General features: G+C 43.2%; 1 protein-coding gene across 2 annotated transcripts in view; it reads left to right on the forward strand.

Moving 5' to 3' along the window:
* The window catches only part of LOC144062276 (cadherin-24-like), a 33,026-nt gene extending 20,231 nt beyond the window's left edge, over positions 1–12,795 (forward strand). For both annotated transcript variants that reach the window (XM_077583482.1, XM_077583483.1), the window contains exons 4-14: positions 619–738; positions 1,876–2,043; positions 5,329–5,510; positions 6,551–6,807; positions 6,885–7,021; positions 7,176–7,297; positions 8,009–8,126; positions 8,417–8,728; positions 9,842–10,028; positions 10,102–10,483; positions 11,145–12,795. In XM_077583482.1, coding sequence (XP_077439608.1) covers positions 619–738; positions 1,876–2,043; positions 5,329–5,510; positions 6,551–6,807; positions 6,885–7,021; positions 7,176–7,297; positions 8,009–8,126; positions 8,417–8,728; positions 9,842–10,028; positions 10,102–10,483; positions 11,145–11,831 — 2,672 coding nt within the window. In that variant the 3' untranslated portion in view covers positions 11,832–12,795. The remainder of the gene's footprint in view (positions 1–618; positions 739–1,875; positions 2,044–5,328; positions 5,511–6,550; positions 6,808–6,884; positions 7,022–7,175; positions 7,298–8,008; positions 8,127–8,416; positions 8,729–9,841; positions 10,029–10,101; positions 10,484–11,144) is intronic.
* Positions 12,796–14,932: the final 2,137 nt, after the last annotated feature.

Consider the following 14,932-nt stretch of genomic DNA (forward strand, 5'->3'; position numbering starts at 1 on the left):
TTTTTACTGACATCTTGGTGTCAAGAAAGTACTGTATGATGAAATTCAATGTACCACTGTCTTCATTATTATATAAACAGCATTCTTTTTCATGATTCAGATTTAGCTTTTGCCTTCTTTTCTTTATAGGCCTCCAATATTTTAAGGATAACAATGGGTCAAGTCTTTGAAATTCAAACACCCGAGCTGCCACGTATAAATATTACATTCGCATTTATCAAACCTTTGTGCTGACTGACATTCTCTTACCTTAAACCCTCCGGAAAGAAATGACCAAAGTCAGTTTTTACGGGGCCGTAATCTCTACACAAACATTTCCGACAATCCACCCAATCATCCAGCGAGCAGATTATTGCAGCATTGACGCCTGCCTCTGCATAATCCACTTCCCCGCTGCGCAAAAAGCTCCAAACCTAAAGCATTATACTCCAAACAATCAACCGTCAGGTGCAGGCTGCGCTCCAGTGCTTGCATCATGCTTTCTAGCATCATGTGTTTAAAATAAATAAATAAATAAATCATCGTCAACATATGGACGGACATCCAAGCTTATCCGATATTAATCCTCCGTGAGAGTGCAAAGTGTTGATTTAATGCACCTCTGACCTACCGGCGCAGGCACGTCCATCATCCAAGTGACGGCCAGGGACGCCGACGACCCCACGTACGGAAACAGCGCCCAGCTGGTCTACGCCATCACCGATGGAAACGATTACTTCTCGGTGGACCCGCAGACAGGTCAGGAGGGCGCCTTACTTGCTTTTTGTAGAATTTCGGATTCATCTTCAGACTGTTGTTTTAAATTATATATGAAAAGTAATGCATTATAGTTAGGAGGAAAGTGACTTGTGATGCCGTTCATTACGGTTATTTTATTTTTTGACTAAAAGACTGAAAGTAAATTTTCATATTAGTATGATTTATAATTAGTCAAATAATTAGTAGAATATTATAATAATATTATAATTAGTATGTGTGAGTGTGTGTAAAAAAAGAAGAAGAAGAAAAAAAAAAATATATATATATATATATATATATATATATATATATATTAGGGGACTCAAAATTAATGTATTTATTTAAAGTTCCTTTAACGCCATTAATATTTTTAACATGCAATTAATGACCAGCCCCTTACTTTACACACGCACATACACATACTCACCCACATACAAAAAAAAAATATATATATATATATGTGTGTATATGTATATATATATATGTATATATATTTAAAAAAAAAAACATTCATTAAATTTTTTTTAATTGATTTGTTTGGGTTTTTTTTAAAAAAAAAAGGAGAGCAAAGATGATGTCAAATCGAATGAACAATACTGAGCTCTCCTGGAGAAAAAAAAAAAAAAAAGACCAGCCCCTTACTTATAAAGCCTGTACTGGTGGAATCCCAGTCGCAACGCAGCTGACACGTCCACGTCAAAATTTAGCAGTAAAAAATTAAATTATATATTTGTGAAGACTGGAGTCAAGTTGTATTTTACAAGTTAAAAAATGTGCAGAATTTCACAAGTTACTTCATGTTAAAGATTAGATAACTCTGAACATGAAAAGAAAAATGCACTGAGCTGTCACCAATGTCTTACAAATGCAATTATGCCATCTAGTGGCAAAAAAAACACAAATCAATAACACTCATTTTTTACAGTACAGTACATCTTTTTTTATTTTAATTCAATTTTATGAATATATATGTGTTAGTGCCTGCTCTTGTTGACTCATCTTGTCCGTATGACGCGCGCACATTTTGCCAGCAGTGCCGCTTTTTTTTTTTTTCATTGTCCCAGTTGACCAAGTTTGACGTTGATCCCGAGCGACGTGGTCGCGCTGATTCGAGTCTGTCCTCCCTCCTCTGTTCAGGCATCCTGAGGACCGCCATGCCCAACATGGACCGAGAGACCCAGGAGGAGTACGTGGTGGTGCTCCAGGCCAGAGACATGGGGGGCCACCTGGGGGGTCTGTCGGGGACCACCACAGTCACCGTGAGGCTGAGCGACGTCAATGACAACCCGCCTCACTTCAGACGCAGTAAGTAGCAAGAGCAATTAGCTTGATGATATTCGCTCACTTTTTTTTCCACTTCCTTTCTTGTAGATGGTTAAAAAGGTTTTAGTAACAGTGGTGTGTGTATTTTGAGACACCATTTCTATGATTTAAAATGTGCCCGTGATATAACAAATTGTTTTAACAATTACAAGCAGCACATATTAGGGCTGCTTGATTATAAAAGAAAATATTCATCACAATTCATTTTAAATAATTATATTATATATAATATAATATATAAAATAACAATCATTTGTTTTTTGGTAAAAAAAACAAGAACAATTTTATAGGTGTAAAAAATATTGGTTAAAAGTTCATTTTGGACCAAACAAGATTTATTAAATTAGTTATTTAGAAATATAAAATATATATATATCAATTTAAACAACTCAAAATGAGTATTTACTCACTTAAACCCCAAAACGTATAAATATGTTCTGTTTTAAATATTACCATAGTCCCAAAAACATATTTATACGTTTTTTATTTTTGTTTTTGATGCGGCTTCTGAACTCAGAAGAACGCTTGAAGCAGTGGTAGTTATTACAATAACGGCGGCAGCAGAGTATAAGAGATCAACCAGGTCCATGTTGCAAAAAGCTCTTATCCACCACAGTTCTTATGAGATTTGTGAATAATGATGAAACTTAGCTATATTCTAATGCTAATTGCTGCAAACGGAAACAGATAGAAACATACTTTTTTTCCTGATGAAAGAAGAGACTCTCATCTTTCTTTTGGTGGGTTCCATGTTTTTATAGCAATAGAACACAATATTCTGTGGGCCTTGCAAAATTGGTCAAAATCCAGTTAAACAGCCGGGAGCGAAGGGGGTTGCTTCAGTGAAAATATCTGGGAGTGAATGAGTTAATAAACTTTGATTTTTGTTTATGCTTATTTTGTAATTGTGGAGTGTAATAATTGACATTGTAATTTAATTTCGAAGTGGTTTTTTTTTTTGTAAATTATACGGTATATTTTTCTTGTCTGCATGTGTGTTTTATCAGTTGCTTGAATGTTTATTATAAAACTGCAAAATCCATGCTAGTTTCTTTAGCTCATCTATGGCTTTATCCATTGAATTTTAGCATTAAGCTAGCGGACTTGAAGCAAAGTTATGTGCTTTGCTTGAATCCACAATGTGTAAATCTGTTAGCTACTAAAGTCTGTTCGGTTTCAATTGATTGCACGGTTCCTAGCGCACCTGCGGCAAAAATGACACTTGTCCTTTTAAACGCTCCCGTTTGCCGTTTTTTTTTTTTGCCTCCGCAGCCTCCGACGGGCGCCGCTTCTCGTCACACAAGAGCGAAATAGCATGTCCGTTTCCTTCCCTGTACCGTGCTATTAATAATTCACGTTAAAGTTCAGTGCGTTGTGCTTGGATAGGCAGCCAAATCAGCGGCGCGACACTCGGGCTGGTGAGACGTATGCCGCGTTTCTGCGTGCGCTATATCATCTCTCTGCACGCGCCGGGCGGCCATTCGTCATCGCATTTAAAGCCACTGGCAGCTCGTCCCTGTGATATATTCTCCCGCCGCACGTTGCTTTATAGAAGCTGTTTAATATTAACGTGCCGCCAGTGTGTTATTTATTCACTTTTAATCTGACTGCTATGACCCCCCCCCCCCACCCCTCACCTCCGCCGCCCCCCCGGGCCTCCCGCCCCGTCCTTTACAAGCCACAAAGCCAAACCCGAGGTCATTAATTTCTCTTAGAGAGATAATTAAAGCAAATGTTCTCGTTTGGGACGCTGGTTGAATGTGAAGGGGTGGGTTTTTTTACCTTCAATTTTATGCGTGTTGTTTTTCTTTTTAAACATTTATTATGATACATTTCGGCCTATTTGAATCATTAACTGTCACTAAGGACGCTGGTTCCGATTAAACCGGAGTGAACGTGTGTGACTTTGCAAGCGAACCACTGGCTGAACTCGCACAAGGCCGCAAAATGCCGTTAAAAATGAGAAATACAGCCGTGCCTTGACTTAGGAGTTTAATTCGTTCCATGACAACGCTCAATAAAATCGAATCACAAATCACTCATTATGATACATAGTGTACCGACATACTACACAAAGATTTGATGATGAAATACAAAAATAGACTTTTAAAATGTACAGTAAGTTGTTTAAAGCTTTATAATTACCACATTATTGTTGCTAACTTCATCTACGTCTATGGGGTTTGCCATTATGTATGAGCATTAAGCTAGTATACTTTGCTATGTTTTGCCGTTTGGTTAAATACACAATGCATAATTAATCAGCCCCGTGATGTATGCATACATGTTTATGTTTAATCGAACTGTGTGATTTATTACTTCCACTAAGTCTGCCTTGTGTCTTGACATTTCTCTGCATTTCTTCAGTGCCTTTTCACCAGTTGATCCGACACATGGTTGCTCCACAGCGTTGTGTATATTACTTTTTTGATCTGGGGAGCTTCAAGACTTGTTAGTTTCAGTCAATGTGCCTCCTTGCTGTTTCTGTACATTTCTCCTTAAGATTCCCTTTTTCCCAGACTTGGACTTGTGAACATTTCACAATGTTGTGTGCATCACTTTTTTTTCAGCTATGAAACAAATTAGTTACACCCAGTATGCCTTTTTTTTGCAGTTTCTCAAAAATTTTCATAGTAGTCCCTTTTTCCGTACTTAGACTTGTGGACGTTCCACAATGTTGGGTGCATCACTTTTATGTTTTGGGGAGCTGTGAGACTTACAATAGTTACATGTAATCTTTTTTTTTCCCAATGTATTTGTATTTTTTCATGATAGTTCCTTATTCTTCCAGTAGTCACATTTGGTTGCTCCACAATGGTGTGCGTGTCCTTGTTTATTCCCGGTTGGAGCTAAATAACTTTTTCTTTCCCAATTTGCATAAATTCTTGTTATTTCTCTGCATTTTTCTGTTTTAGCCATTTTTTCTTTACAATACTTTGACATGGTCACTCCACAATGTTGTGTGCATCCATGTTTATGGCTCAGGAAGCCCCATAACGCAGTCTGCCTTGTGTTTTGCCATTTCTCAGCATTCCAACAAAATAGCCCGTTACTTTCCAGTCAGTTCAACATGCCACTCCACAATATTGTGTCGCATTTATGCTCTGAAGAGTTATGCAACATACAGCTTAATGCGCGATTAATTATGATGGATCTGTAATGATGTCAGTAATGATTGTCATTTTGCCCTTGTGCTCACCAGGAGTTTCATCATCATTAACGCCTCATTACATTCGGCTGTTGTGTTTTTTTTTTGTTCTCTGGCAGGTGCGTGGTCGTTCTCCGTATCGGAGCTGGCGGCGCCGGGCGTGGAAGTGGGCCGTCTCACCGCCACCGACGCCGACGTGGGTGACAACGCGCTGCTGGAGTTCACCATCATGGACGCCGAGGAAGCGCAGACGTTCAACGTCAGCGCCAGAGAGCGAGAAGCCATCATTGTGCTGAACAAAGTGAGCGCCTCCGATATAGCAGCAAATAAGTAAAGAAAAGAAAAGAAAGATAAATACAATTATTTAAGTGTATTTCCCGCACAATTTGAGAGAGACTGATGCGTATGACCCTTTGAGTCACTATTCAACTTATTCAGAAGGCCGTACCACAGCAGTGTGTGACCAGGCTGCAATGGCTTGTTTGGCATGCCACTGAAGCTTCTAAAAGATTTTTCACATGCACACTTGTGCCGCTCGTCTTACAAATGTGCGTTTCATTCTTAATTGACAAAAAGCATCGTTACGACGGAGAAATAATCCACCAAGCATTTGCCAACATAATGTTTTATGTTTAGCCATTAAAACTGTCTGCGTCATTCCGTCTGTGATCCGAGGAATAATGTATTAAAATTAGCAGGTAAATGTGTCTTTGTGCTCAGGCAGGGTCTTAACGACATTCGCAGATAATGACCGTACAGCCAATGTTAAATTAAGTGTGCAAATCAGGTCCCTAATGAGAATTAATCCACCTCATTAGAGCCATCCGGTGAGATAAAAGGAAGTCTAAATAAAGATAAAACTATCTGCTAAACATTTTTTTTTACCACATTACTAAGGAGCAACAGACTGCCTGTAAAAAAGATATATAGATAGATAGATAGTATAGCTAACATAGCATAGCCAGCTAATGATTTAGCTTGCTCCTTATTTACTATTATAGCCAATTAATTAAAAAAAAGTTCTGATCAAATGTTGCCACAAGGAGGACGTCGCAAGTCTTGGTCGTTTAGCTGGCTAAGAGTTCATGTCAGTAGCATAACATTAGCATTTTAGCCTACAAGCTAAAAGTATTCATATTTGCCTCAACAATTGAAACCATATCTGTAACACAAACTATAACTAAACTATCCAAAAAGGATGCAGTGATGGGCAGTAGCTTTTTGTTTGATATGTGAACCGTGAGCAAAGGGACACATCAAAGCTAGACCAAAAACTGTCAATGTAAGTTGCAGGTACTAACCGGAACAACCCACCGCATTGTTTTCTTCTTTACTTACCAGCTGCTGGACTACGAGACTCGCAATTCGTACTCGTTCACCGTGGAGGTGGCCAACCCCCTGGTGGACCCCCGCTACCTGAAGGACGGCCCCTTCAAAGACCAGGCCATGGTTCGAGTAATGGTCTTAAACGCCGACGAGCCGCCGCGCTTCTCCCAGGCCCGCTACCACCTGGACGTGTCGGAGAACTGCCCGCCCATCTGCTCGGTGGGCCGCGTGCACGCCGTGGATCCTGACACGGGACAAAGCGGCAACATCAGGTGCTTATCACACCATCGCTCACTTCCTTTGTCCCCACGCCGCCCCGCTCACTCTTTTGTTGTTTCCCGCCCCGCAGGTACTCCATCGATCCTCAGTCGGACCCAGAGGCTCTGTTCCGCATCGCCTCCGACACGGGATTCATCAGCACGGTGATGGAGCTGGACCGTGAGCGGGAGCAGTGGCACAACATCACTGTCATCGCCACGCAGAGGGGTGCGTTTGCAGGGCCCGCGGGGCCCCCCTGCCGGAGACCGGGGCCCTGCCGCTCGTATATCAGCCAAAGCACCGTCTGCAAAGTGCGCGGTGGAACTAATGGAACTCCAGGGATGACTTGATGAACATTTATAGCTTTTCCATTTGTGTTTAGACAACCCCAATCTTGTGTCAAGAGTGGTGGTTGCCATAGAAACGCTGGACCAGAATGACAATGCGCCCGAATTGGACAGACAATACACCACATCGGTTTGTGACTCCACCGCCCCGGGACAGGTTTGTTGCATGTTTTCTTCCTCAATATTTATGACATTTATTAAACGCTGTTTAAACATTTCTTCCACATCCATGATATCCATCTTAAAGTAATCTATTATGGAGGACCAAAACTGCCAAAAATAAAAAATAAATAAATGATGAAATGACTGAATAAATAAAATAAAAACTATATATATATAAATGCCAAAATAAAAAACGACATTTAAAAATAAATATAAAAAATAAATGTGGAAATAAAAAAATAAAAAAAACATGAATAGAATTAAATATCAATCTGATCCCGCATTTATTTATTTCATGCTGCAGGCGCTCATTTGAATAACATTTTGTCCTGACAGAGCGTCTGCAGCATGAAATAAATAAATAAATGTGAGAATAGAGCGTTTTTTTAATTGATTGATATTTAATTCTATTTATATATTTGTTTTTGCATTTATTTCCACATTAATTTTTGTATTATTTTTAAATTTTTGAAACTCGTTGTTTTTATATATATTTGTACTTTTATATTTATATATATAAATTTTGTGTTTTTATTTCCATTTAGATTTTTTTTTATGTATTTAATTTTTGAATTGTGTTTTTTCATATTCATTTTTATTTTCACTTTTGTCATTTATTTATTTATTTAGTCATCTATTTATTTTTTAATTTTGGCAGTTTTGGTCCTCCATAATCTATGAGTCATGCCATGTCTGCGTCCCGCAGGTTGTTCAGGTTCTACGTGCTGTGGACCGAGACCCGGGAGGGCAGGACGTGCCGGTCCACTTCAGCATTGCACCTGAGTCCAGCTCCGCTCTCAACCTCTCCATCAAGGACAGCGGCGGTAAGACTTGAGTGGGTGGTAAAAGACGGTAGGGTGCCGTTCCAATACTTTTGGAGGGTCTGTTAAGGGCCAGTAAAAAAAAACGGTAAAGGGTAATGGAGGATGTAAAACAACAGACACTAAAGCATGGTAAAGAATAGTAAAGGTCTGTAAACAGCGGTAAAGGACCGTAAACAATGTCCGAAGACAATAAAGGATGCTAGTAAATGACGTTGAAAGACAGAAAAGAATGAAAAGGAATGCTAAAGTTGCGCGGTGACTCGGAATTCCATTTGTGTTTTTACCCTCAGGTGTGACGGCCAGCCTGGTGTTGCAGTCGTCCTTGGAGCCGGCGCCCGGATACTCGTCGTCCTTAGCCAGCTTGTACGTGCCCGTGGTTCTGCGAGACGGTGCCTCAGGCCTGGCCAACACGGCCACGGTCACGGTGACCGTCTGCCCGTGCCTGCGGGGCGGCATGCGGACGGAGGAGCGCAGCCCCCGGACGCGGGGCCGGCGATGGGAGCGGCGCGCCGTGTGCCGACCGTCGCCCTCCGCCTCGCCCTCTGTCGTCTTCACCCTGGTCATCCTGATGGCGGCGCTGGCCTGCGTCACCACTCTGCTGGGTAGGTCAGCGGTTCTCCTGATGAATGGGCTCCGCAAAATCATTTGCAGAAATTATTGGTGGAAAGAATGTTTTGAATTTTATATTTATTTATACAATGATATCATTTGTAAATAAACATAAAAAAAAATTATATATATATATTTTTTTTTATTTATTTTATTTTATAAATAAACATAACATTTGTTTATATATTTATTGGTTTATTTATAAATCTGTATTTTTAAACAACTGTTTATTTTAAAACATTTCTACTGTATTTCTACTTTCAGGATTAATTATTATAATAATTCAACATAATGGAGTCACTCGGAGAGCGAATGTATTTCTTCCAGCCGTTACTTGATACAAAAAGTTTGAGAACCACTGAACAAAAAAAATACAGTTTCTGTCGAAATTGCATGTGAATGTTTACAACAGTGTGGAATTAACTGAATTCTACAAATGAAGATTACTAGGAGTGGTTTGATTTGGGAATTTTATTGTAAAAATGTGAATTTGGGAAGCATGTGGATGATATATTTTATCATTTAATAATATTGTAAAATATTTCCCCTATATCAGTACATATGTACTTCTTTTTAGTGTAAATACACTGAGGCTAGTCACATTGTCCCTTTACTGGTGAGCTATTTTTAGAACAGACCCGCCGGCTACTCATGTTGTCCATAGGCTAACTAGTACCCACTGGCACCTTTTAAGGGCATTGAACATTAATCAACAGAGCAAAAATTCATCCGGGTTTGCTTTAGACTTGCTCCTGCCTTCCTCCTCCATGCACAACTGTTCACCCCTCCCCTCTTTGCTCGCTGAGAAGGGGGGTATGTGACTATAGGTGGCTCGTTTACTCCACTTTGTTACTCCACTGGTGACAGACAGTATTAGCAGTTACAGAAACCTTAACTTTTAAAGACCACGGAAAACTGTCAAACCAGTACCCAGCCCAGGCCCACTGTCAACCAATCAGAATTGAGCTCAAAAGTCATTTCTCACTAGCCCAGTTGTTCAGTGTACTGCACTGCATGACAAACATATTACTTAATTTAAGCAAAATTATCTGCCAGTGGAACGGGAAATTTGATGCGGTCGCCCGTCTTATTTTTGCCCCCCCTAGTGGTGTGCGCACTGTCCTTGTCGCTAAGGCGTCAGAAACGCGACGCCCACTCGGCGTTGGAGGACGACGACATCCGGGAGAACATCATCTCCTATGACGACGAGGGTGGAGGCGAGGCGGACACGGCGGCCTTCGACATGGCGGCACTGCAGAGCATGCACAGGATCCAGAACGTGCACAGGAACATGTGAGTCCCACGTGAAGTGCGTGAAAAATCCAGTAGCAAAGTATTCGTACTTGGTAACTTCCTGCCTGTGCAGATGGTACACACAGCAGAGCGCGCCACCCCCACGGGCCAGGACGTACAGCATGACCCGTAACCCCTACCCGGGACCGGAGCCCGAGCGGCGGCCCGGCTCGGCGCCCCTCTACGGGCGGCTGTGCTACGGGGTCCACACGCTGCCTGCCCTGCGGGACTACTACTACCAAGCCGGGCCGCTGCAGGCTGGAGTGCCGCTGCCTCTACCGGGGCGACGTGACGGCGCCGCCGCTCCCGTCATCCGGAACCAGCCGGGGCAGCAGCGCCCTCTTGAGGTCGGACGAGCGAGTGTATTAGCGGCGCACACCCTGAGCAGGCTGATGAGCAGGACTGAAGATGGGGCGAAGGTGCATGTTGACACACAGAAGCAAGACCACGTTAAGGTAAAAATGTGCATGTTCTTTTTTTTAACCTACCTCCCTATCCGCTGTTCTCCCTGCTTGGCTTCTTCGCACCCATCTAACGTCTGGTATACCCATTTAGCTACCTAACTATAAAGCCACGTCCATCCCTCCATCCATTTTCTACCGCTTATCCGGGGTCGGGTTGACGGGACATCAGCTTTAGCAGTGAAGCCCAGACTTCCCTCTCCCCAGCCACTTCATCTCGCTCCTCCGGCCGGATCCCAAGCCGTTCCCAGGGGCCACCTGCCGGTGGAACATGCCTGGAACACCTCTCCAGGGAGGCGTCCAGGAGGCATCCGAACCAGATGCCCGAGCCACCTCAACTGGTTCCTTTCAACTTTGAGTCCCTCCCGGATGACCGAGCTTTTCACCCTATCTCGAGGGGGAGAGCCCGGACACCCTGCGGAGGAAACTCATTTTGATCGCTTGTATCCGGGATCTTGTTCTTTTGGTCACGACCCACAGATCATGACCATAGATGAGGGCAGGAACGTAGATCGGCCGGTATATCACCACAACCGATCCACCTGTCGATCCCCTGCTCCATCCTGCCCTCACTCGTGAACAAGACCCCAAGATACTTGAACTCCTCCACTTTGGAACTACATACTAAATTCCTCACACTCATTCTTTTCTGCAGAAAACTCCAGCAGAGGTCCAATCTGCGCCAATCAGCGGTCCAGCCAGTCTGAGCTGCTCCGACCCTACCGGTTCTTCCTGCCAGAGTCCCAGCAGCTCGTCGGCCAACCAGACTCTAATCAGCACCGGCGCCACCAGCTGCACCATGGAGGACGCCGACACAGACTGGTCGCTACCGTCCATTTCCGAGCGGAGTTACCCCGACGCCAAGCTCCCCGTTTTCCCCATGACGGACACGTACAGCATCGTGGGCTCGCTGAACGGAACCGGCGTGGCGACGACCTTACCCAGGACGATACCCAACAACCATCAACCCTTACGAATGGAGGACCTGCTCAACTTCCGTCTGAACCGGGTGACGTCCGACCCGTCGCAGCCGCCCTACGACTCGCTGCAGACTTACGAGTTCGAGGGCCGCGACTCTCGGGCCGAGTCGCTGAGCTCGCTGGGGAGCGATGACGGGAAGGACGACGAGCAAGGTGAGAACGGAACGGACCGGGATCCGACGGCGGGAGGAATGGAGGAGCTCAACGACAAGTTCCAGCGGCTGGTGGCGCTCATCAGGGAGAGGAAGAGCAGCAAGGAGCAGGACGCGGGTGAGGATCCCGCCCAGACCGGCCAGGTGCAACCTGTTCCATCCCAGACCAGCCAGGTCCAAGAGAAACCGGTTCTGAGGTGGGACTTTTAAGGGAAGGGATTTGCATTTCCGGGCTAGTCCCACAGGGAAGAGGCCCAGAGAAGACCAAGGAGACTGGAGAGACTACGGGCCTGATTTACTAAGATCCATTAATTTTGAAGAAGCCAGCAACTGCATAAAAGCCATCTTTTGTTTGATTGAACTTTATCCGGATGTTATCTGCCCATTCGACTTTAAAAACTGGGACAGAACACCTGAAATAATTTCCTAGGAAAGGCCATCACCAATTTTCAAAGTGCTCTGAAATGACCCAGACGCGAGGAAATGCAAAGTCCAAGTCAGAAGCGATATGGCATGACTCCTTCTTGTGATTGGCGCAATCAATTTTTTTTCCCGGTGTTTAAAAAAGGTTGACACAAATAGAAAATTTAAGTCACCTCTTATTTTTGTCTTTGTCACAATAACCGCAGTCATGGTTACGCAGAGTGGTACAACCTTTTGGTAAATCAGGCCCGAAGTCTCTCAGCTGGCCTCCCTGGAGGAACTAGACAACGTGCTTGGGGAGAAGGAAGTCCGGGTTTCCCTTTTCAGGCTGCGACCCCGAAGAATATTAATGGATGCTTTCTGGATTCTTCGGGGATTTCTTGGAAGCAGCACGCGGGCGTATCACTATCGGCACCCACCACCACTGTCATTTCACACCCGCCGTGATTGCAAATGCACAGAAAATCTTTCACTTTACACACTGGCTATTTAATAATGCACTTGGGCTTTCAACACAAAGCCTATGAAAGATTCACATTTATTGAAATATTAATTTCAAGCACAGCCTGAAATCTGCATTGTTGGAAAATAGGCCCTCATGCAATATTGATCAGGATATGATATTGCATAGGAATCGGACTGATCTGATTGGATGTCACTGTGGAGGCTTGTTGTGTTCTTTTGTCAAAGTTCAGTAAAACAACATCCTTGTGGAGACCAATCACAACTTTGGTGTGGCTGATTTTGGCTCATGTGTGGTCAGTTGGTTGCAGGGGACACAAGGGGGTGATATTGACACTAGATTTTGCTCATCATTTGAACTGGAAAAACCTCCGACTTCCCATCAGGTACATTCCCATCTACCTTTTTGTCCTACCAGCCAACCATACTTATCTTCCAACCTTCTTTTTCATTTCCATAACAACTTACTTTCCTTGCCTTCCATGCCTACTTTCCTTCCTTTCCTTCCTTCCTTCCTTCTCTGCTTCCCACCAACCTACTTTCCTTCCTTCCTACCTACCTATCTAACCTACCTACCTATCTACCTACTTACTTTCCTGCCCTGCTACCTACAGACTTCAGATGCCCTGATTCCTGCCTGCCTGCCTGCCTTCCTTCCTTCCTTCCCTCCCTAACTACAAATAGACCTTCTTACATTCCCATCTACCTTTTTGTCCTACCAGCCAACCATACTTATCTTCCAACCTTCCTTTTCATGTCCATAACAACATACTTCCCTTGCCTTCCATTACTACTTTCCTTCCTTCCTATTTTCCTTCCATTACTACTTTCCTTCCTTCCTACTTTCTTTCCATTACTACTTTCCTTCCTTCCTACTTTCCTTCCTTCCTTCCTTCCTACTTTCCTTCCTTCCTTCCTTTCCTTCTCTGCTTCCCACCAACCTACTTTCCTTCCTTCCTACCTACCTATCTAACCTACCTACCTATCTACCGACTTACTTTCCTGCCCTGCTACCTACAGACTTCAGATGCCCTGATTCCTGCCTGCCTGCCTGCCTTCCTTCCTGCCTTCCTTCCTTCCTTCCTTCCTTCCTTCCTTTCTTCCCTCCCTAACTACAAATAGACCTTCTTACATTCCCATCTACCTTTTTGTCCTACCAGCCAACCATACTTATCTTCCAACCTTCCTTTTCAAGTCCATAACAACATTCCAGTCCCTTGCCTTCCATTACTACTTTCCTTCCTTCCTTCCTTCCTAACTGCCTACCTACTTACTTTCCTGCTTTGCTACCTACAGACTTCAAATGCCCTCATTCCTGCCTGCCTTCCTTCCTAAAAACTACACACCAACCAACCTACTCTCCTTCCTTTCAACAAGTCCTTCAATCCATCCTTCTTTCCAACCAACCTAATTTCTTTCCTTCCTTCCTTCATTTCTTCCTTCCTTCCTTCCTTCCTACCAACCTACTTTCCTTCCTTCCTTCCTAAAAACTACACACTCCTGTTCAAAGTAGTTATATAAATGAGACCACGATAAAAAAATACCTACCTCTTGTTCAGGCCGCTGACTATTATGAAACATGTTTTGCCCCCAAACAAAAAAAAAACAAAAAACATAAATAGAAAACAAAAGAAGCGCACATCCGAGTCAATCCCTGGACACTGAGGTGAAGCAAGCGCACATTCTTAGACCAAACGTCTGTGTTCCTTTAATGAGTTTCCCCAACAACAATAACACTCTAAGATGTGTGACTCATTTCTGCAGCTGTTTAGAGACAAATCCATTCATTTTTCCTCCGGCTCTCGGGCCGACTGTTAGGATAAAAAAAAGTACGCTCGAACTTCAAATTGAATTATTCGTCCCCTCCGCAAAGGGATGTTGCGTCTCTTTAATCAAGTGCCCCTCGTACCGATGTGACACATTCAACAAATTTGAGAGCCACGTTCTTGCGTCATCAGAGGAAAAAATCAAGTGGAGAGCTGCCAGGTGTATTACATGTGGTGGCCATTTTAGAGAAAGGCTTAACCCAAGGTCATTTTTCCTTAAAAAAAAAAAAAAAAAGTTGTTCAGAAACCAAATTGTAAATCAGGATGTCTGTAAACTGAAGTTCCACTCTAGGTAGTCGGGTGAAATGAAGACATTTTTACACTGTTGCGAGGTTTGCAGCCAGACCTGATAAAAATTTGTAGCTCAATTCTGCCCCTCACCTGCAACTAGAGGAAGTGCAGCTGTACAATTTCACATTTGGTCATACACTTATAGGAAATGAGCATTCTTGTTTCTTTGCTCAAAATTGCCATTGAAGAAGGTGTGTCAATCTATTTATCGTCAACCGTAAGCTGTTTGGAGTGTCAACATTATTTAGCGGGCCATGTTTTCAACAATTAGATTGTAATCCCGCATTCTGTTGATGTGTCAGGTGTTTG

The sequence above is a fragment of the Vanacampus margaritifer genome, chromosome 13, assembly GCF_051991255.1.
Source record: "Vanacampus margaritifer isolate UIUO_Vmar chromosome 13, RoL_Vmar_1.0, whole genome shotgun sequence".
Lineage (NCBI taxonomy): Eukaryota > Metazoa > Chordata > Actinopteri > Syngnathiformes > Syngnathidae > Vanacampus > Vanacampus margaritifer.